The 23,043-nt window shown below is 39.6% G+C and overlaps 2 protein-coding genes across 2 annotated transcripts in view; both read right to left on the reverse strand.

The window, feature by feature from the left end:
- Window positions 1-10,954, reverse strand: part of psmd1 (proteasome 26S subunit, non-ATPase 1) — a 43,465-nt gene extending 32,511 nt beyond the window's left edge. The window contains exons 1-16 of the mRNA XM_006791965.2: window positions 10,762-10,954; window positions 10,150-10,193; window positions 9,822-9,895; window positions 9,348-9,517; window positions 8,978-9,186; window positions 8,688-8,831; window positions 7,557-7,783; window positions 7,184-7,244; window positions 5,600-5,728; window positions 5,368-5,456; window positions 5,183-5,261; window positions 4,866-5,039; window positions 4,595-4,706; window positions 3,719-3,915; window positions 3,228-3,323; window positions 2,714-2,778 (exon numbers count right to left, since the gene is read on the reverse strand). Coding sequence (XP_006792028.1) covers window positions 2,714-2,778; window positions 3,228-3,323; window positions 3,719-3,915; window positions 4,595-4,706; window positions 4,866-5,039; window positions 5,183-5,261; window positions 5,368-5,456; window positions 5,600-5,728; window positions 7,184-7,244; window positions 7,557-7,783; window positions 8,688-8,831; window positions 8,978-9,186; window positions 9,348-9,517; window positions 9,822-9,895; window positions 10,150-10,193; window positions 10,762-10,777 — 1,886 coding nt within the window. The 5' untranslated portion in view covers window positions 10,778-10,954. The remainder of the gene's footprint in view (window positions 1-2,713; window positions 2,779-3,227; window positions 3,324-3,718; window positions 3,916-4,594; window positions 4,707-4,865; window positions 5,040-5,182; window positions 5,262-5,367; window positions 5,457-5,599; window positions 5,729-7,183; window positions 7,245-7,556; window positions 7,784-8,687; window positions 8,832-8,977; window positions 9,187-9,347; window positions 9,518-9,821; window positions 9,896-10,149; window positions 10,194-10,761) is intronic.
- Window positions 10,955-12,624: 1,670 nt separating this feature from the next.
- On the reverse strand, window positions 12,625-14,906 carry LOC102786765 (uncharacterized). Its single transcript, XM_006791963.3, has 3 exons — window positions 14,040-14,906; window positions 13,409-13,507; window positions 12,625-13,310 (listed from the first exon to the last, which is right to left on the reverse strand). The coding sequence occupies exons 1-3, from the start codon at window positions 14,803-14,805 to the stop codon at window positions 13,213-13,215; spliced, it is 963 nt and encodes a 320-aa protein (XP_006792026.2). The 5' UTR covers window positions 14,806-14,906; the 3' UTR covers window positions 12,625-13,212.
- Window positions 14,907-23,043: the final 8,137 nt, after the last annotated feature.

The following is a 23,043-nucleotide window of genomic DNA, read 5'->3' on the forward strand; positions in this document are numbered from 1 at the left end:
ATATTTGCAATATGTAACAATATCCCCCCAGTGCACTTACACTGCCACCAGCACATACACAAAAACAAAACAAAACAAAAACAATAGTAGGTGCAGGTCTATCTATTTTTGATTTTTGATTGAGATGCGTCACTAATGCCACGTTTGGAAGGTGAAACTCATCTGTTAAGCTTATAATAATGTAATATAATTTAGCCATTGGTGTGATTTGGCAGCTGTATTTGTACGGCAGCCTCAGGAGGTGTGTGTTAGCATTTAGTGCCATTATCTTTACTTGCCCAGCAGCTGTAAACAACTGAGCGGCTTGTGAACATTAGCTGGCATTTTGGTTTGATAACTCTGGTGAAAGTAAAGCACATGAAGTCCAAGGAAGGCTTGTTTTGCCCTCCAGGGTTCAAGGTGGTGACCTCACTTAGAAACTAGTAAGTGATCGCTAATGTTTGTTTACATCAGTTACACAAGGATCTATTTTCAACTATGAACACTACATCTACAAAGTTCAGGATATCATTGTGACCTGGAAACTCCCTGAATGCAGTATACAGTACATTTCCTATTCTGATGCTTTCAACTTTTGCTGTCTAAATATGCTGTAAACCATCTACATGCTTATATTTTGTCAAGACAACACAGACAGACATAAACGCCTCGCACTCTTGAAACGAAACTTAATGTATTTGCTGGACCTTTGAAAAGCACTCTTGTACGTGTATCGCAGCCTGCTGTTTTGACATGTTAAAAAGATGTCCACTTAAAAAGACTGTACATAGAAACTGTTCACTTTAAATGGAAATCTACATGTGTTTAATAAAATATTTCTTGTGTTCTTGATAAAAAGGCCAAATTCTAACCATCTGTGTGTTGTGCTGTTGATCTCCACATTCATATGTTACTGTAATGTGATCAGAAAAAATGGCCTCTATCATAAATAAGGGCTGGGCAAAACAAAACACAGCATAACAGCCACAGTAAGACAAACAAAACAAAAAAGGCTATTCACTTTTCCCTAAATCATAAACACCAAAGCAGATAACAGAGTTTGGCAATAAAAACACTGCTATTTACACTGAAAAAGAAAAATACGAATACTGTAACGACAGCATATTTAAGGAGCAATTCCTGATTTCTCTGTTTAAAAATATCCAGGAAAACAGCATAAATTCAACTAAACTAAAACTAAACTAATATTCCTGTATAGAGTGTGTCACTGCTAAACAAAAGACAAACAAACAAACTGGAACTCTGCTGATTTAGTATGAAAAAGCTGAAACGTAAGGCACTCAAACTTGGCTCTTCTTGTGAGGCGGAGTGCATGCAGTTATTCTTAAGGCATTAGGGTGGAAAATCAGAGAAGAGCAGGCAAACTAAATAGCTCTGGTTCACAAGTCTTTCTAAACACAGAGAAAATTTACACAAGGTTTATGTAGCGGCCGATTGATCACATGATATCACATGGCCTTTTTGGGCTTAAAAATGCACACCCTGATGTTTGTGAAGTGGCCAGGCGGTCTGCTTAGCACGAGCCCTGCTCTATGGTGGGCAAACACTGATGTTAGTGGGATAAATGCCTGTAAATAACTGGAGAAGACAGTTAAAGTGATAAGGGCCTCAGTGGTGTCATTGTCTGACAGAGGAACATCATGAAGACCAGTAACTACTACTAAACTAAATTTTGACAACTCATTACCACAAAATATAAAAAACACAAGGTCAGCCAGGAAAACTGAAGCAAAAAAGAAATAAAATCAAACTGTTTCTGTGTCAGTAGTGACGTAGCGAATAACAAGAACCAGACTGGTCAAAGCCAACTAAGCACCAGGACATCTGCTTGGAAATGACATTCACTGGTTTCATTCATTTGCCAGCTGCTACATTAACTCGTTTGTGTTAGCCAATCAACCAACAACACTTGACTTCACAAGTTAAAATCCCAAGCAAGCTAACTGTAGTAAAGCTAAACAAAACTCCCACAAGTAACCAAGAGATCAGCTGCTTGTAATGATGGAAAAACTGGTAAACTCCCTGTTCTCCTTCTAGTTTGTGGGGGACACCAGAGTATCCACAGGCACTCTGTGGATTTATAAAGTTACTGTGGCAGCTAATGCTATAAACCTTAATACGGATGGCTGTAGTTGTGCCATTTTCTTTTGCCGTAAGCATTCTGCAAGTCTTTTTTTAAGGTAATGATTTTTATTTATTAATTTACATATAACAAGCATCTAAAATCATACTGAGTTTCTACTATAATGCACGTGCCTCTCTGTGGAGGTTGTTGTTCGTGTGCCAGCTGCGTTTAAGATAGACAGCCAGTTAGCGGCAGATGTGACACACACAGAAATCTACAAGCATAAACCATCTAGCTTTAATTCTACCTCCCCTCAGCAAACAAAGAGAACTGTGCAACTGTTTAAAATAAACGGACGGACAGCAAACTGAGCACTGGTTGGTTGTCATTATATAACTTTTTTAAACTCTTCAAAAGATTAACACAAAGAAGCAGCATTTGTAATAACAATGATATTTAGAAAACCTTCCTTTTACCAGATGCATGATTTGATCTGCTCAAATAAGTATGTCTTTGTTCAAAGGTTGTGTTTTGCATAAAGCTGGAATTTTGGCACAAGCATTGAGGTTTTAAAGAGAAAGGCCTTTGGTGCATGTGGAAAAAACCAAAACAGAGTGTTCATAGTTTAAAGAATGGGGTCTGGCTTACCTGAACAAGATGAAGCCAATGGACTCGACAGCAGCCCGTCTGACATCATCATTCACATCACTCACCTTAATAGACAAAAGAAAGGCAGTCAATTAAACGGGACTTGATTTAATCTTAAAAATGCACACCCCCTACTACTCAGAGTAAAAGAAATATGCTCTACTATTAAGCTGTCTAATAAATTCAGTTAGCACCCAGTGCCACCTGCAGGACAAAAGTGGTTCACACCTCTGCAGAGATTTCTGTTAGCAAAGAGTTTTGCAAGATCGTCCCTGAAAGAATACAGTGCTTTAAATAACTGCCACTAGTTTAATAACAGCAGCTACTAAAGCTTTGAAAACAAAAAGACAGATTAAGGGAGAAAATAAACAATCATACTTTTGACAATATTATGACTAGCAGCTATTATGAGGCCGGCCATTAGTGGATCTTCCATCCGCTTCAGTGCCATCATTATAAACCTGCACTCCCTTCAGTGACAGTGTTGTAAAGAAGGAAAAAAGGAAGCACTCACAGCGACATGTAGCAGGCGTCGGATGGCCTTGTTGTTCCCAGAGCCGCAGTATGCCATTGCCACAGTGTACATACCAGAGCGCCGCAGGATGGGGTCCTACCGTAGACAGTGAAAGAAAGCAGAGCTTTAAGACTGTGTCTGGATACACAACTAAGATCAACACAATTTGAGTAATTTCCCACATCTAGATCTTGGCACAAAGTACAGAGGAAGAGTCCCACATGTGATGGGAAATACACACAACCCGAGGTTCAGTAAGTGCAGACGGGATTTGATACATCAAATATCGGCACAGTGAATTGTGAGCTTTACGGAGAGTCGTGACCTTTATGAACCAGACTGAGATTCTTTCCATTGAAGAATCAAACTTCTATTATTTTCTAGATATTGGTAAGCTGACTCTATGGCAAAGACAACTGTCACTTTTTTTTGACAGAAGTTTCAACCTGATGGTGTACATAATTTGATTTTTGAGTGTTTTTTAGTCACACCTTGTCTCTACAGAGGCTTTCAATGAGGGCATCAGCCTCCTCCATACGTCCATACATGACCATGGCAATTCCTACTGCCAGACCGCGCAAGATCTTCTCGTGCTGCGTCTCCTGAGCGTAGCCCACCATGTCCTCGATCGCCTGAGCCGACTTGGAGCCCAGCATGACGAGACCAAGAGCCAACCCTGCAGCTTCACCTGGGAGGTCGCAGAAGCAGAAAAAATAAACAATAAACATGTGGAAGACCATTCAGCTCTAACTTTATTGCACACACACAGCTAGGCCTCTAAGAAAGGGGGTGACAACAAGTGGGGGAAATTCCACAGGTGTGAAGCTTTTTGCTCTGTGTTTTTGAGGATGGGGGAAGAGACAAGGGGCAATCACGGTAAGAAGATCTCCCACATTCTGGAGAGGGTTAACAGCTGGGAAAGTACTTTTGTCTGACTGTATTTAAACCAGGGCTGTGCTGATCATCGGTAGAGAGACTGCTGTCAGTGCCCCTTGATGGCGGCTCTCTCCAAGCATGCTTGTGTTTATTATTAAAAGTTGTTGGCCTACTGCTCACTGTGTCTGCAGGCTTTGTTAATTAAAATCCCATAACACATCACACAGGATTAAAAACAAACAAAAAACCCTGCCTTTTTTTGGTCCACATACAATTAAAAAACATAACAAAACACATATTTAAAAGGTCTGAAAGTTCTACTCTAATAAGGGACGTAGCAGAGATGCTCAAAACAAACAAAAATAAAAAAACAAATCATTCTTTGTCATATTTGTAGAAACATTATTATTAGTAAGCAGAACAGTAAAAAGCAAACTGGAAAGCCCCCCATTCAAATTCAAAAAGCCCCTTCACTGACAGGGCCTACGTACCAGTGACAGCATCATCCTGGTAGAGGTTCGATTTGAGCAGATCGTAGACATCCTGCCTAGCCGTGCCCAATGCAGCCAAGCCCAGGCCAAGAGCACCGCCGTGACGGACAATCTGTGACCGTGGAACAGAAAGCACACCATGAGTGAGAGCATAAAACTGACATAGAGACTTAAACTAGCTCCTGCTCTCTAAAAAGCTTTAGCTGGGGCACAAGTGTAACATTTACAGGGCATCTGACAACCAAGCATGAAACCAAACCTAAAAACTCACATCATTGCTGGCGTTCTTGAGTTGACTGAGCAGGTAGTCAATGATGTCCCCGCCATGGTTGGCATGAATGAGGCCCAGGGCATACAGCCCGCCTCCTTCCTGGTAGGCAGAGCCAGGGGAGGTATCTTTGGGCAAGTAGGTGGCCATCAACTGGAGCGCCTCTTTTTCATGACCCTGAAAGAAAGCATTTTCAACATTTTGAACATTAGAAACACTTTAATCTTTGTCTAAAACATTCTGAGCAGGCAGTAAGACTAGAAAAGCATAACATTAGAACTGGTTTTCTTAGTATTACCATCATTGTGCCAGAACTCTACCTTGTGGATGACACCCAGACTTGCTGTCGCTGTGAATTTTGCCCAGTTTGTTGCTCTTGCCAGCCATTCTAAGTTTTCTCTACAAGAACAAAAAACACTCGGGTTATAGTCACTCGAAAACGACACGTTTATCAATATCCCTCTGTAATCTTCTCAGTGTTTTATCATCCTCCCAGCACAGTTACCTGAGGAACTGGTCACTTGTGGTTCCTGTGTGCATGAAGGAGTTGGCTATAACCGTAGCTGTGTGGCACACTGAATTTCGAACCGCGTCCTGGAGTAAAAGGAGGCACAAAAATCAGGGAATTTCAGGAAGTGGTCGCTACGGCACTTTAAGTGACCTCAAGCAAAATGCAGTTCATCTGGTTGTAAACAATCTTCTTCAAAACGACACATTACACTGGCAGCGAACGTTACCTTTGTGTTTTTCAGAATCATTAGATCTGTATTGTTATTTCGGATTAAGAATTGTAGGTGAAGCTCAATGGCCATCTCCCCACTCAGGATCTTGATCATCTTTGCATTCTGGTCTTTGGACTCATCTTTCTGTAAAAAGACAGAAGGACAATGTGACAGGATATATTAACCCTTTAAGACCTACCATAGAACCAATTCCGCCAGAGCTTATATTATATGTTTACATGCTGTGGAGCCATTTTTGGGAGCATTTCAAGTTGCTATACATCAATACAACCATTATAGCCCAAATTTTAATAATATGTATGCATTAAGTGCATAGTAATTACATAAATTGCAATAAACTACAAAAAAATTGAAAACTGAAAATTCTTTTAACATATATTTCTAGTTAGAGAAATTTAAGAGGCTTATCCCTCAAAACTGTAAATACAAAAAAGTTGCACAAAATAGTTTCCCACCACAGGAAATTTATTGTGAGTGTCTTCATAGTTTTATTTTTGAAATACACCAATTTTTATACACTGCAGGAAAAACGAAAATTATAGTGCAAATTTGCAAAAAAAGCAGCATATGCATCAAAATAAACTATTTCCAGCAGTGCAATATGAGTCCTAAGCATCCCAGAAACGACACAGAAAGTCATAAAGTCAAAGATAACTTTTAAAAACACCAGTATAAGCTCATGAGGCCCTGATAGTAATAAACTACATTTTCGCGAAAATGACGTCACTTCCGGTTTTTTGGACAGGTCATGGTGGACATGCGAAAGTTCGATCTGACGTCTATTCCACCATAGGAAGTGTTATGAACAGCTGATCGGATCGGCAAAGCGTTTTTCTGGAATATTATGTTTTTGTTGCTGCAAGCGCTTTTTATGCAGTTTTTGCAAAGCTATATGTGGAAGGAAACTGTGACCGAGGACAAGCTGATGGCATAAGATGTAAGTACAACTCCTCCGGTTTCATATGCAAAAAAAATTATTGCGCTAGCTCACGTGGTTACAGTGCTACTGCGATTTAAAAATAGTTATGCAAAACAGAGCGTGCCCGCTCCGACTGGCTTTAAAGGGTTAAAGGCAACAAATCAGAGTGTATTTATTTACCCCCCCAAAAAATAAAATACAAAAAAACTACTGTCCAATTGATTTTCTTCTTTCTACTTTCAACTTTAACCTAAAGTTTTACATTCATTCCTCCCTCCCAGCATTCAATAACACTATCAAGACTGCAGCTAAAGGCCACACTGAGTTAGTATTAATATTTAGTAAGGTAGTACTAATGATGAACTTTTCTTTGAACTTTTCTTCTTGACTTTGAATGCTTAACTAGACTACACTGCTATATATATACTTGGCAAACACGATTCTGAGTCTAATAAACTCCTTTTAACTCGCAGTATATTTTAGAATTCCTCATCATGTTTCAGGATTACTTTTTATTATTCCTGTGAGAACCGTGTGGCTCTAGACCTTTCCAGCTGATGCCAACGCAACCAGTTTTATGTGCATGTATACAAACTGTGCAGGCTCCAGTTATTAAAGATAAACTGCAGTTAAAACCCCCAAAAATCCAAACTGCTAACCGTTTCTGCAGGCTTTCCAGCAGGGGAGCTGCCAGCTTTGTCATCGGTCTCCATTGCATCACTATAAAACATACAAGAGACAACAAGTTTCAGTCTGTAAGGTGTGTGTGTGTTAGACTCAATTCAAACTCAATCTTTTGTATTTCTTTACTTTAGTTTGGTTCATTTCAGAAGGTTTAAGATGCCCACCAGAAACTTAGTGGGCTTTATTCTCACTGACAAAGGGTCAAAAGGTTTTTCCCACCACACAGCATTTTAAAAGAACTCTTCAGCAGAGAAATGCCTTAAATCAGAGCCACTATCTCTGAAAAGACCTATAAACATGAACCAAGACAAAGTGCTTCAGAATTAGTCACTCTGTGTCCCTGCCTACCTCTCTTTGTCTGGCGTGGGCACAGTGCCTGTATTTGTGGAACCAGGGACTGCAGGAATAGGTGTCCCAACGGTACGCAAGTTCTGAATGACAGAGGACAGAAACTGCTGGCTGGCACTCTCATAGAGGTCGAAACAGATCTGGTAGGCCATTAGCAGGTTGTCCTCCTTCACCAGCTTCTCCAGGATATCACTCACAGCCTGCGGGTCATCCAGGAATATCAGGCACTGGAGTGGGGGGAGAGAGAGATAAGTGGAGAGGGACGTTAGTTTGAAATAGTTTGGGAAAATCTATTAAATTAAAGCTGTACATGTGATCAACATATAGCAGTACTATCAACTATTTTAAAAATCACACAAATAACTCTCAGCATGACTCAGGGCAGATGTTGGTTTGGTTGACTGATCGTTAGAGATTCTTATCTAACAAAAAATACCTGCTATAATGCGTGCCTGAAAGTGAACTCTTTGGAATTGGTGATTACATATAAATTTTGATCTTATCATTTGGAGTTTTTCATTTTTCATAACGTCATTTTAGTGGCTTTCAGCAGCCTTCTCCAGAGACATTAAACCTAACCATAACTTGGCAATCTTTGGATGCTCCGTAGAAACCCTTGGGTTTTCACCTGGCATCCAGATTCATCTGTACCAGGGAATTGTGCTTTCCAAGAAACATATAAATTGGAAGTCTACCTCTTCTACGAAACTAGATTAAGGATGTTATCTTTTCTACAACTGGAAGAATCATGCATGTGTAAACCAGATATTCAGGGGAGATTTAATAGGAGATGAGGGCCTTTTCTTCAATAATACCATATTATCTCTTACAAGCTGTGATCTTTACTTTTTTCTCGGCCCCATAAGATGCGAAAATGTTTTTTATATATTTTTGTTATATTCTTGACAGGTTTTCTTCGTGTTTGAGAACTTCGGGAGTCGCACTGTCTTAAATTCCCTCCAAATGTTTTCGTGCCTGAAAGCCTTTTATTTCTTTTCTGTGTTTGTGTATGCTGTCACAAACAACAAATCAATGTATAAAACATTGGAGGGGGGAAAAAAAAAAGAAGTGAAAGCACGATCACCCGCGCCGGTTTCTTTGGCTCAGGTGTTTGAACGATCCATTTGTTACCTGACAGACATTGATGAAATCGGGTTTTTCCAGGTTCATGTAGAGTTTGACCAGCACCCTCAGCACGTCGTTACGGAACTTCTTGTTCTGCATCAGGGACATGCACACCTTCAAGCTGTAGGCAAGGAGGCCACTCACATCATTCTGGAAGGGAAGTGAAAAGAAAGAAATTCTTAAGATGAAACGTTAATAACCTTGAACAATCAACAGCAGCAACCAAAGTGTAAATCTGATTAAAACTTGATATAAAGATCCAAAATAATCTCAAGTTAGCAGAAAACTGCACTGACTGATTCTAAGATGGTTTTCTCAAACATGTCCAGACGTCTTGTTTCCAGGGCGATGCCAATGGCCTGTTTATACTTGTGATCGTCAAGGCAACGCAGGAACATCTTGTTGACAATGCCCTCGAGACGGGGGTCTATGGTTTTCTTCTCTTCGCCCTCTGGCAGCTCGGTATTCTCCACCCGCAGCTTGGTGTAATGGTCGATGCATTTGGCTGCATCCACAAAAATAACAAGTTATGTAGGTAAATATATTTATTTCATACATACTTTTCATTAGAAAGCAACGGAGGGTAAACCTTAAGTCCAACATTACATCTTTATTTTACTTTGCACTGGTAAGAAGAGAAGAAGAAGTTTTTTCCCCCCCACTCACCAATGATGGTCTCCACATATTCTGAGTCATCTGTGACACTGAAAAGATCTCCCGCACCAAGAGCATAATTTAGAGACTCTTCAAAGGCTCCGAGATGGTAGAAAACCTTGGAGGCCACCAAGGCTGCAAATTCTCTACTCCGGAAAGACTCATCCTCATATAGGACTTCACTGTGAGGAGACAACAACTAGTTACATAAAACAAAACTGGCAGGAGCCATTTTTCTAATCACCATTGAGTAAATTGTAGATCAGATCAGAGATGATCAAAATCCTTCAGTTCTGCATTTGTTACTGAACTATGAGGGAGCTTTGAGGGAGAGTAAATACTGTTGTCAGTGTATCAACATTTACAGGGAAAGACAGTTAAATTTTTAACCCTACAACAGACATAGAAATAAACAATGAGCTTAAGTTCCTGCTGACTTATGTTACAGTACTGTAATAACTATAATATAAGCTCTTCGCTACTTACATCTTATCCACGGATCCTGAAATCTCAGCCCAAAAGTCATTCACAATGGCATCTAGTTTGTGCAGAGCAAACTCCTGGAAGAAAAACAGACGTGTTGTTTAAATATTCATCTTTGTATTCACTTTTATGTAATACTGCATACACCAAATGAGTTCACATTTATGTCACATAGAAAAATAAAACACTGACCAAAGCTTGATGGGCCACACTGACAATTCACAAAGGTCAAGAGACGTATCTATCAAGTATCTCTTGTGGTGAGATAACAAGACATAAAAATCTCTCGTTACCCGAATATTCAATTGACTACCCTACAACCAACTCTTACCTTAAGCTGGGGCTCATCCTCATCAAGGAGAGAAATTATTCCAGCTAGAAAACAAAAGAAATTATTAAATGGATGTTTACTTCATAAAATCCAAATACTTTTCTTTTGATCCAACGGTCATTTCAAATACTAAATACATTTGCAAATCAAAGACAATACATTCTAAGAATACATTACATTACAATACGGTCTGAGGAGATACAGAAGCTTATTGAGGATCAAATATAATGTTAGCCCAAAATCTGGCAATTTGAAGATTGTTTATAGCAATACTAAGATGACAGCAGCATTTAGGATGTATTCAAACACATAACGTCATCGGAAATTACGTCTCAGATGAAAGCAAAAATGAACATGTTTATCTATAAAGATCCATGCTGTTGCCATTACTGTAATTTATTTCCGCTTCCTCCATTTAAACAGCCTTGCAGTGATTAAAACCATTTCTGAAGCACGGGAAATCCACAATGAAATGTGTTTCTTCTTACTATAACTACTTTAGTAATTTTATATGTGATCAACGGTCTATGGTGGGCTGCCAAGTATTAGCCGTGTGACTCAGCTAAATCAATGGCAACGGCTAACAAAATAAAGCTACCTTTAACTACTTACCGGCAGATGTTATCATGATTGGCTCTTCGGTCCCTCCTCGGCCCCGCGTATCCTAGTTTGACGGCGAAATTTCGTGTGATTTGGGGGAAGTTAAAGAAAAGATTTGCAATATTTGGATATGTTTAACCACCGAACTGAACGCAACCGCTGCTAACTTCTTTTTGTTCAACACCGCAAGTCCCTGTCTGAAGGACCCTCATGTTGGCCAGCTATTACTATGCCTGATTAAAAACGTAAAGAAATGTATACAATTCACGCTGGATTCATCAGTTGGACCAACATATTCCAGTTTTATAACTAATTATCATAAATATAACGTAAATAATATTTGAAAAAATGTGGTGATTTGTAAATGTAGTTGAATGTATCCGATTTTTACACTGGCACCTCAAATGGCGACCTGCCAGCCCAGCAGCTCTTCTACTAGTGATGGGATTTCCGACTCTTTTTAGAGAACCGGCTCTTTCGGCTCAACTCACTAAAAAGATCCGATTCTTTCGGCTCCCAACCGACTCTTCAGGTTGTTTTGTTGCTTTAATTAATTTATTATTAACCATAATATAAAATTATGCACAAAAGGAATTACTAATGTTGAAAAAGTGGTTTTATTTATATATGTTTATATATAAATATATGCGGTGATCCCTAGAGACAAACTCCAAAAAGCACGTACAAACTCCAAAAAGTGTGTACAAATTCCAAAGCACGTACAAACTCTAAAGCACGTACAAACTACAAAACACATTTCTAGCATTAACTGAACTTCCAAAACAGAGCTACCTAGATCACTTAAATTACACAATTAAAAGCATGTGTATTGTTTGTGTATTTATACACAAGTACTCATATATATTCAAATAATAAAAAAAATGTTCATTTACCTGTTACTACCACACACCAAATCCAGTCGTTGGTACTTCCTGGCTTGTGTAGCCACTAGGTAACAAAAGCTCAACACTGCGCCCTAGCATCCTGGAGCATTTCTGTTGTCTTTTGTACATGCTTCTGAGTTTTTATGTGTTTTGGAGTTTGTACGTGTTTGGGAGTTTGTACGTGCTTTGTCTCTAGGGGCCACCGTAAATATACTTTTATTTATTCACGCCACATAAAATGTAATAAATAAATCATATAATACAAAAACCAACTATTCACATTTCAACTTTTAACTATTTAAATTTTCAGCTTTTTCCTTTTAAACAATTTTAAAGTGAAACAACACAAAACACTGCAAACCACAACACAATTAAATATAAATTAAAATATGAAAACAAAAAGAAGATGCATATTCTCTGTCTTATGGGCCTGCATGAATAAACTTTCTGAATCCTTTATCATCTGCAACTGAAAATAGTTGTGGATGATTACTATAACTTTCTAATGTAACGTTGTTGTCCCTGGCTCTCTTTCTTTCTCTCTCCCTCCTGCTCTGTTCCTGTGCTACTGAGAGTGTAACTACCGCCCCTCATCCACAAAGCACAAAGCTCGCGTGCGGAGTGAAGCGGAAAAAAAGTGTGAGAGAGAGGGTGAGAGAAAGAAAAAAAAAAAAAACCCCACGGCTCCCAATAAGGAGTTGGCTTGCGTCGTTCACGTCAAAGAGTCGGCTCTAAGAGCCGTTTCGTTCGCGACCGACACATCACTATCTTCTACCTTTCTGTCAAGACAAGGCAGGTCGCTTACAAACAGCAAATTAGCACATCTGGCAATTAAATGAAGATCGTGGAAGCCAAGGGGCTGCGTGTTTTTCATGCAAAGTTGTAGGACAATACAGTTTTCGATGACTACTCGTTGTCATCCAGGCAGTTTTTACTTTATTGAAAGAATAGGCAAGGAGTATGTGTTTTAAAACAAAGCTGAACACTCAGGCAAGTCCAATGATGTTTATTTAAAGGGATGAATAAGTCAGTAGGCTACATAAATACAAGTGACATAAATCCTGTTACAAATACTGGTGGTCCTAAAAGTTGTCTCTAAGACACAAAATCCTAATGAAAATGAAAAATAAATTCTTAAGTAAAGCACCCAGGGTCCCTGTGATCCAATTAATACGGTTTTCCGGAAAATTAGTGCAGTACTTCCAGGTGAGAATGTGACCTGGATTCAGGTAAACTGTGTGAGATTTCACATTTTAAGGCTTTTACTATGTCAGTTGATTTTGTTCTTTAATTCCCTGTATTTGACATACACAAGTCCCCCGATAAACAGTGAGCCAGGAATCAAGTCCTGTATCATTTTATAAGAGTACTTATGCTGTAAGCCATCTAATGCTGTCTCAACACGTAACAAACTAATGCATGTTTCAAACCTGACAGTGTTTAGGTGGCTTTGACATGACAAGACGTTTGCTGGCTCATAGAAGTGGGTCCCTGAGCATCACAAAGAAAAATTGTAACACTGTAGCAAAGCACTGAGGCCAGCTTCTCTTTTCACAGTCTAAAAAGCACACAGGTTACATTAGCCGTCCCCTCCAGATGGTTCTCCATTCAGAGTTGGTCCAGTAGACAAGGCACAGGTTCTCAGAGGGATGCCCTCTTCTGCACTTTCAGCGTCACCTGAAAAAAGACAACTTGTGAACTTGCAGTGAAAATAAGTGACTGCAGGACTGTGGTGCAGTTCAGGCATTTCTCTGCTGAAGTTACTTTGCAGCTACCTCTTTGCTCGCTGCTTGAACCTCGGTCTTCTCTTCTCCAGTGGCTGAACCAACGTTGCAATGGCCAGAAAACTGGGTTCCCTTCATTCCTAGTATCATCTGAAAGACGATAATAAGCGTTTAACAATGTGGCAGCTTTTCAAAGGGAGCGACCGTTTTGTGAATGCTCCCATTGTTTCCTGGCCTTTGCAGCCATGCCTGGGAAGAAAAATGTGAGCAGTGCGGTCTTGTGAGTGTCATGAAGTGGCCTACACAATAGTGAGCTCTCTCATTAAAGTACATTAAAGTATGTCCTGTATGGACTTGAATTGAAGTAGTGCTCATTGGTGAGCATACAACGATCATATTACGAGTAGTGGAGGCTTCAGTATAATAGTTAACATATTATATATTGGACAAATTATGCTGTTTGCCTCTTGGTGATCTACTATGCTGTACATTGTACAATATTCCCATGCTGGCCTGGTTAAATGTGCCAGGGTTCAAACTCCATGTTTACAAGCATGTGTCCTGCTGCTGACATGGGTGTGTGCTGTTGTTGCAGATGGTCACACTAAAACATGTTTGTGTTTTTTACACACTGCATAAAATAAATAAGCTTTTCTGAGGTTTTGCTGGAATGTGTGTACACCTGCTGCTTGAGATGAATGTATAACTCTGCAGACGTTTTTCTTGATGCTGAGCATTAGGGTGTCTGTCTTCGGGATGAAGCAGCCGACCCATATCGCCTCTGATGCATGGTTGTGGAACACGGAGCGGATCAGACGCTCCAGAAGCTGGGCGCACCGGCGCGTCTCGGCGCTCTCGTCGGTTGTGCGGATTAATCCAATCAGAGCTGGCCGAGCGATTGTAGCGCGTTTCGTGCGTGCCTTTACGTCCTTGAGGATCTCTTTTAAGCACACCTCGTTTGGAGCTCCGCCGATGAAAGTCTGTCTGAAGATGAATATGATGACAGGGGAGTCTATCGCTCGCTTCAGGCTGTGAATGTTCGCCCTCCTCGTCGCTGTCCTCTGAGCATTGCTACTACCCGCTGGTCGTCTCCTTTTCTCTCGGTCCTCTCCCAATTCCAAGTCCTTAGGCCTCGCTGTTAGAGAATTTTCATTGCCCTTTGCAGTCTCCGCCTCGCTGGAAACGTGGATTGTACTTGCTTTACCGCCATGATCGCTCGTCGGACTTGACTGGGGGCCACCATGACCGTTTGCCACCAGACTGCCGTTGTGAAACATGTCGCGTACGAACTCCTCCAATATTTCGGCGTCATCTCCGTCCAAATCTTTACTTCTGCAGACATCACTCACCAAATAAATCCTCTCGCTACCTCCAATTTTCGCTATAGCCTTCTGAAACTCCCTCTCCTCGTCCGGTAGCGTGTCCTTCAGTGACTCCTCGTCCGCCATCCTTGCGCAATTTAAGCTGCGTCGATCGGTTTTATTTAGATGAATCGTCAATCCATCGCCGGAGGGTGAACCGGTGAAACTTGTTCACGGTCATCAGCGGGAAGAGGGTGTGTGTGTGTGAGGGATCTACTCGCATTTGTATTGGCTGATCCTTTTAGTGGGCGTGGCTAACCGTCAATAACCAAACAACAGTGGCTTGATAACGAAGTTAATCTTTAATGGATAACCAGACAGAAATACATATTGGAAATACATTACTACCAATTATCCGAGAATATCATTTAACAGCAGTCAGAGGGGACGAAAGGGGAAAAATAGTACCGTTTTTTTTTATTTTCTAAGAATTCCTTATAAGTATTTAAAGGTTGTGGGGTAAATGGTGGATATTTAAACCTCAGGGTGTCGACTTCACTTTCTTTATTCCCACTATTCACATGGAAAACAGTCCCGATTTCTCTCCAGAGTCATAAATTCTTATCTAAGAGGAAAAAAGAAATGACAGAGAGCACAAAAGTTTATTTGTCTGACCCACTTTTGTTAAAACAGCCCATTTCTGGAAATATTTGACTTCATTATGAGATCAAAAAATGACTTTCACACTCAAACTCCTCTCTACTTCAACAAGCTCATGAGTACTTCAGACTAATCCTTTAATCCACCCGCGCTTGTTCCTCAGATTAAAAGGTGCCGTCATCCTAAAATGCCATTGAGTTCATTAACTGAAATCCAAATGGAATAACTTCAGCTGCTGAGTTTGTGTGAGGTTGTTTACTGATGGATAATAAACTATAAAGTTGGACCAAAATCAATGCAGAGGTTTCAGCCTTTGACCTTTAGACTAGCTGAACACTGATTAGGTGGGTGGTGCACTTGCTTCGTCATGTCTTTGCAGTGTAACTGAACAGTGTTTTTTAAGTGTTTTTTAGTTAAAACCTGTTATGTAAAAAATACACACAATACTGTTACTTTTTATGCTTATAGCACAACCACCAACATTTCTCTCCCAGCAAATTCAAGGCGTACATTTCAACACTTTGGACAGTTCCCACACTACGTTTGTTGTGTATGCTGGAGTCAGTCTACTGACCTTTTCAAGGCAAGGCAAGTTTATTTATACAGCACACTTCAACAACAAGGTGATTCAAAGTGCTTTACAGAGACATTAAAAAACAAAAACAATAAAAAGCATGATTTAAAATTGATTTAAAAAACAGTCGATAAAATCAGAACAGTCGATAAAATCAGTAGTTAAAATGTACGTTTTGAAATTTAAGCTTAAAAGTGTGGATTTTGTGCTTTATTCAAATGCAGCTGAGAACAGGTGAGTTTTCAACCTGGATTTAAATAAACTGAGTGTTTCAGCTGATCTGAGGCTTTCTGGGAGTTTGTTCCAGATATGAGGAGCATAAAAGCTGAATGCAGCTTCTCCGTGTCTGGTTCTGACTCTGGGAACTGATAAAAGACCAGATCCAGATGACCTGAGGGATCTGGAAGGTTCATACTGGGTCAGGAGGTCACTGATGTATTTTGGTCCTAAACCATTCAGAGCTTTATAGACCAGCATCAGAACTTTAAAGTCTATCCTCTGACGGACAGGCAGCCAGTTAAAGACCTCAGAGCTGGACTGATGTGGTCCACCTTTTTGGTCTTAGTGAGGACTCGAGCAGCAGAGCTCTGAATGAGCTGTAGTTGTCTGACTGATTTTTAGGTAGACCTGTAAAGATGCTGTTACAGTAATCAAGCCTACTAAAAATGAATGCATGGACTAGTTTTTCCAGGTCCTGTTGAGACATCAGATCATTTATCCTTGATATATTCTTAAGGTGATAGTAAGCTGATTTTGTTATTGTCTTAATGCGTTTTTCTAAGTTTAGGTCTGCATCCATCACTACACCCAAATTTCTCACCTGGTTTGTGGTTTTTAGGTGTATAGATTGAAGTTCTCTGGTGACCTGTAATCGTTTTTCTTTGGCTCCAAAGAAAAACGATTCAGTTTTGTTTTTGTTTAGCTGGAGAAAACTGTGGCACAACCAGTCATTAATTTCCTCAATGCATTTACCAAGAGCCTGTACAGGGCCTCGGTCTCCTGGTGACATTGTGATATATATGTGTGTGTCATCTGCATAGCTGTGATAGTTTATTTTCAAACCATAAAAGGAGAGACTCGGGGTCAGGAAGCCCACTTTGACCAGAGAGAGAGACACGGAGACACAGGTGAACTGCAATAACATGAAGTCCAAAGCAAAATTCAAAACAAGAAATTGTACTGTTTTCACCCTTGAAAAGTTGCATCGATTTTTCTACACTTTTTACATATTGTTGAAAGAAGCCTCATTTCCAGATAAAGTTGTGTGCAGAAGTCTCGAGCCATCCCTCATCAGCCTTTCTAAATTTCTAAAATGGCAGTGATAACACAATTTGATTAGTCTGAGGAAACTGGAAAGGCGAAGGACCGAAGAAGACGCTGAACATCTAAAAATATCTACAACAGATTAAAGCATTTGAAAGTCGTGCTAATGAGAAATAAGAAAATAACAAATGCCAAATTGCACAAGAACTGCACTGAAAATCAGTGGCAACATGCTTTACGGATGATGAAGCCATATTTGAGAGGTTTTTGTTTTTTTTGTCAAATCATCATCAGTATGCATGGAGGAGGTCAGAGGACCAAGGGCACCAGTAAAATACAGTAGAGGCTCTGTCATGGGGATCTTGTCAAAATAATGGAATTATTAAAAAAGAAAAGTACTATCAGATTTTGATCCACAATTCAATACAATTTAGAAAACATCTGATTTGCAACAGCTTCATGTTTCAGCAGGAAAATGATGCCAAACACACTGAAAATGCAGTAAAAGCACCTGGATAGACAAATGAGTGCATCTGGTTATCAGATATTAAAAATAAGCTTGTTTATTTACTCTTCTTTTTACATGCCTCACTGTAACTCTTCAACACATTTTCTTAAAAATGAAAGAAATCAACAGCTTTTCATTCCAGCTTACTGACTCAAGTCAGGTCACTCATTTCACGAGAACGTGATGCTTTTTCTAGTAATAATAAACTAGTGATAAACAACGAGACTTCACTCTTTCTGCACTCTGAACACAGCTGCTCTTTAAAAGTATTTTTCCTCTGAAAGAACACAGTTATCCTGCAACATTTCTTCTTGTGATTTCTTTTTAATTTTTTAAATCATGTAATAAGAAACTTTGGAATTTTTTTTTTTTCTCTTCTTCCAAACACAAAACACAAAATTGATTTTTTTTATGGGGGTTGGAGTGGATTTATTCAATAGAGACAGAGGACATGAGTTGAATGTGAGCAGGCCAATGACTTGCAGTAAAGGGGACACGCTGCTTAGTCTTTTTTTTGCCGCCATCTTGTGGATAAATGTTTTACCTGGGTGCAAAGTTTGTGCTCATGAGGTTTTTTTTTGGCTGTATGAATTTTATCTTAAAATAATACTAACAGGAATTTGAGAACAAACATAATCAGTGTATATTTTTTCTCAATTTTTTTTTTCTTAAAAAAACAATGTCAAAGTAAGCAGAGAGAAATGTCACAGGTGAATTTGCTCAAAATGATTTTAAACTATTCATTGAACTGAAGAAATTCATTGTAAGTTTCTCAAGTATGGCATGAATGAGAACTTACTGATCCACCTTACAAAGATTTGAAGTGAGGATAATGTGATGTCGTTCACGTAAGTTAGGTGTGGCTGAATGGTTCCAAAGAGAGGGGAGGTGATCCGGACTGAAGCGGTTGATAGGAGCCAGAATATACAGGGCAACTACAAGTAACTGAGTATCCCACAAGCCAATGGGAACCATGATAAAGACGCACAAAGGCGAGTCACAACCAGGTATTAGGATCTATAAGCAATGGAAAGAGGGAGTCTGTGAATACATCAAGACGCCTGCCCAAGATGAGCTGCTCAAGAAAGCCTCAGGCAGCTGAACAGGAAGAGGAACTATCATGGACGAGAAGACAGATGAGAGCCGTTCAGGATGTTTGGAGGCAAAACTGAGTCATCAGCAGGTGTAGAGCTTCGTCTTGCTCTGTGGACGTCATTCTCTGTCACATTGGTCTCATATTGACTCTGCAATGGTGCCAGCAATACTGTGGACACATTTCACAGAAGACAAAACATTTCATTGCGGTTTTAACACTTTTAGAAAACAAACTCTTACTTTAAACTGTAAAGATTTGCTAATACTAACTAATATGGACCTATGTTTTCCTTGAGGTAAGTAAGGACAGACCTGTTGAAAAAGAATTGTGCAGGAGTGGTGAGTCACCCAGTGATGTGGACGCAGTTCCTGATTTCCACACATGACACAATTTGTTTTAATGCACTTTAAATCAGCAGAATATCACTTAGAAACTTCTCTGATCCTGTTACTCCACAAATGTTTAATTTTAGCCACAAACTAGGTATATTATAATTAACACAGTATGGATTTTAACATTCCAGATTATAATGGGAGAAAAAAAACAAAGAAAAGAAGAATAGCATGACAATGACACATTTTGTTTTAGGAGACAGTTACTGAATAATTGCAGAAATTTAAATTCTATAAAACTGCATCATTTCCTTCCTTTTTTCCAGCTTTTCTCATTTTAAGTAAGATACTTACAGTTTATTTTGTGGTTTAGGATACATCGATTATCAAACAGCTCACCTTGTTTGACCCTTCAGCTGTAAATACAGTCATGTAAAAACTAAGTACACCCTTAATGTTTCCATAGGAAATAAGGCAAAGAGTGAAGTTAAGTGCTGCTAATTAAATGTACCTGATTAACTGATCATCAGCAAATTCATCTCAAGGTCAGAACATGCAAACCTCAGAGAAAGTGCAAAATACCCAAGAGCTACATCTAATATTCCTCAAGTTTCAGTTAACATGTTAAATGTTAAAGTGCACGACAGTTAGAAAAAGACTAATCACGTATGATCTGTTCGGAGGGGTTGCCAGAAGAAAGCCTCTCCTCTCTGAAAAGAACATGGCAGCACAGCTTAGGTTAGGAAAATTACACCTGAACAAACCACAAGACCTCTGGAACAATGTCCTTTAGACAGACGAGACCAAAGTTGAGATATATAAAATGGCCTGTATTTGCATAGCGCTTTTCTAGTCCCCAAGGACCCCAACACTGACAGAGGTGAGGCTGCCGGACACTGGCGCCACCGGGCCCTCTGACCACCACCAGTAGGCAACGGGTGAAGTGTCTTGCCCAAGGACACAACGACCGAGACTGTCCAAGCCGCGGCTCGAACCGGCAACCTTCCGATTACAAGATGAACTCCCAACTCTTGAGCCACGATCGCCCGTTATATGTGCATAGCATAATTATATAATGCACAGTGACATCTTCGGCGAAAACCAAACACAGCCTATCAGCACAAATGCCTCATATTAACTGTCAAGTACGGTGGAGGGGTGATGATTTGGGCTTGTTTTGCAGCTACCATGATGAACTCCAGTCCGACAGATAAAGCTTGGCTGAAACGGTATCTTGCAACACAACAATGATTCCAAGCACAGCAGAAAATCTACAACAGAATGGCTGAAAAATAAAAAAGAATCAGGGTGTTGCAATGGCCCTGACAAAATCCAAACCTCAACTGGACTGAAATCTGGTTCTAGGACCCTATGAAAGCATCTGCAAGCCTCAGTGAACCAAAGTAACAATATAAGGAAGAATGGATCAAAATGACTCCAAAAGGATGAGAGAAACTGATAAAGTCACACAGAAAACAATTAGATAATAACTATAAAAGTATTTCACATCACAAAATATGCTATGGTGCACAGTACCTCCTCAAAAGAGGGTTAGAATTGTATATTATTATTTATTTAAATGTGTAAGTTGCTCACCAAAGAGTATGGCTCCCAACAGCAGCAACTGACCCAAATAAAAAATGGTCCAGGCTCGGCAGTGCAGAGCTTTAAAACAGACTTTGCTCTTTGTCATAGCTTTCTGAAAAACAAAAGCAGAACTGGAGAGACGGTTCAGGGAAGTAACATTATATCGCCCCAGTTTAAACAGTGCAGAATAGACCAGATCTGGTATGATGGGTATTAGATGTCAAGGAGGATTTGATCAGTGTTTTTAACAAAGCCAGCGAGGTGAGGGAGTGGTGATCCCATGCTGAGGAAAAAAGAATTCTATTGATATTATTAGCCTAAATATAAAGTAACAATGTACTAAACATGTGAGTGTGTATCTGGTTTCATTGGATAGGCAAGTGCAGAACTAAATGAAGCTGAACTGTGGTAGGTTCTCTCTGTGCACCACCACAGTGGATTTTAAACAGTCAATATGTGATTGAAGTGAAGACTTCCACTTTAATTCAAAGAGTTTTGCAAAATTATTGGATCAACTGTTTAGGATTAACAACCATTCGTTTTAGACAGTTCCCCATTTTTAGAGGCTGTTTTTCAGGGTACAAGGTTACTGACAAGCAGCGCAATGGGCAGGTGAGTTATTTGGTATCTTTTCACCAAAACGTTCAATATGAGGTGCAAATAGACGTTAATGCAAGCGAAGGAGACCATAATTAGGCTAAAAAAAAACAAAAGAAAAGAAAAAACCTATCAGAAACATGGCAGTAAGTCTGGTGTGTGAAGAAAAATTGTGCACTGACTCAGTAACAGCAAAAATCCCGAAGGACCACAGATGGATGATGACAGAATTATTTCCATGATTAAGATAAAAAACCTTAGAACATTTAACAAATCAAAAACACTCTTGAGGAGGCAGGAGTATCACTGTGAAAGCCTGAAATCATAAAAAGTAAAGAAGGCGAAGAAGAAAAGTCCTACTCTTATGTCACAGTGCCTCTGCCATCAAAAAAAGCAATAAATTTACAACACGTGGACGTTTGAGTTGACACATTGTGGCTAGTGAATAAAATCTATGAAAGTTAAATCTGTAAAACTGCAAATTTATAATGAACTCTTAAACAGCCTTTTAATGAATTATTCATACTAGTAACTAGTAGTAATGTGCTCAAAAATGACACATTTAATATATACATATACACATGTGTTTCTCACACCACTCTATGTGGTTAACACCTACTCAACTGTCACTTCCAGTGGATACAGTTTTACTTGGACACTGGGCTTCACTGCCCCCTGGTGGATTTCATGTTTCATGTTGGTCCCCAAGCCGACAGGCCAAACACAAAGGCAGGCAGATCCGCTTTCTTTCTGCTTCAGCAACTGGTTTATCTACCTGCAGAAACCCCAAAATGTAGGCCAAAGGACAGTGTAAGACACTCTGACATTATTGTTATTATGCTGCTGGCAGACTGATGGTGTGTTCCTTAAGTGACTTTGAACATGGAATTGCAGGATTGATAAAGAAAAGAAAAAGAAGAATTTGACCAGTGAGCATGAGAGACAAAGATGCAGGAAACCTATAAGCCTTTGTATCAGGTGAACATCTAAGTTGGATATGCTCACATTTACAAAGACAAAATCAAAAGCCAGAAAGAAAATCTGTCACTTGTTATGTGTGTCCCATATAATACAGTGGTTCTCAAAACTTTCAGGCTTCCTTCATTCCCAGCACATCACATAACCATAGGGCAAGAATCCAAACTGAATATAGCCATTATACTTTTTTGCTGCATAAATCATCTCCTTTCAGCTTTGGTCGGTGCTCACTGATGTCCAACTCAACCCTTCTCCCTCCAACTGGTATAATTTTATCAATTTTATATCCATAGCTGATAATTTTTAATTAAAGAATTTATCACACCAGAATTGGACACTAGAAGTGTGGAAAATGCTGCCTAGTCTGACAAGTCTTGATTTCAGCAGGACATCAGAATTTAATGTGAACAACATAAATGCATGGATTAATCCTGCCTGTTGGTATAGTGGTGTAATATGTGGGGGGTATTTTCTTGGCACACTTTGGGCCCATTATTACCAAGTGAGCATCATTTATTCTCAACTGGTTTCTTGAACGTAAACACTGTGATCTTCTGTGGCCTTCATAACCACCATAGAATGGACAATTTACATCATGGATGTGCAGCTAAATTGGCAACAACTGTGTGGTGCTATCATGACGTTATGGACAAGAATTTCTGAGGAATGTTTGCAGCACCTTGTTGAATCTGTGCCATGAAAAGTAATGGGCAGCTCTGTAGGCAAAATGTGCATTCCTAAATTTAGACCTTAAAAATAAGCATGACTTTTATGCATTTCTATCCAGAAT

Source organism: Neolamprologus brichardi, chromosome 15, assembly GCF_056152115.1.
Source record: "Neolamprologus brichardi isolate AB-2024 chromosome 15, ASM5615211v1, whole genome shotgun sequence".
In the NCBI taxonomy this organism is placed as follows: domain Eukaryota; kingdom Metazoa; phylum Chordata; class Actinopteri; order Cichliformes; family Cichlidae; genus Neolamprologus; species Neolamprologus brichardi.

What these genes read in the sequence shown, in the direction of transcription:
- LOC102786765 (XM_006791963.3), bottom strand. Translation starts at nt 14,805, where the DNA reads ATGGCGGACGAGGAGTCACTGAAGGACACGCTACCGGACGAGGAGAGG. An exon ending in ACATTCATCTCAAGCAGCAG is followed by an intron (nt 13,508 to 14,039) that starts GTGTACACACAT and finishes ATCGTCTTTCAG; the next exon opens with ATGATACTAGGAATGAAGGG. An exon ending in TTCAAGCAGCGAGCAAAGAG is followed by an intron (nt 13,311 to 13,408) that starts GTAGCTGCAAAG and finishes GTCTTTTTTCAG; the next exon opens with GTGACGCTGAAAGTGCAGAA.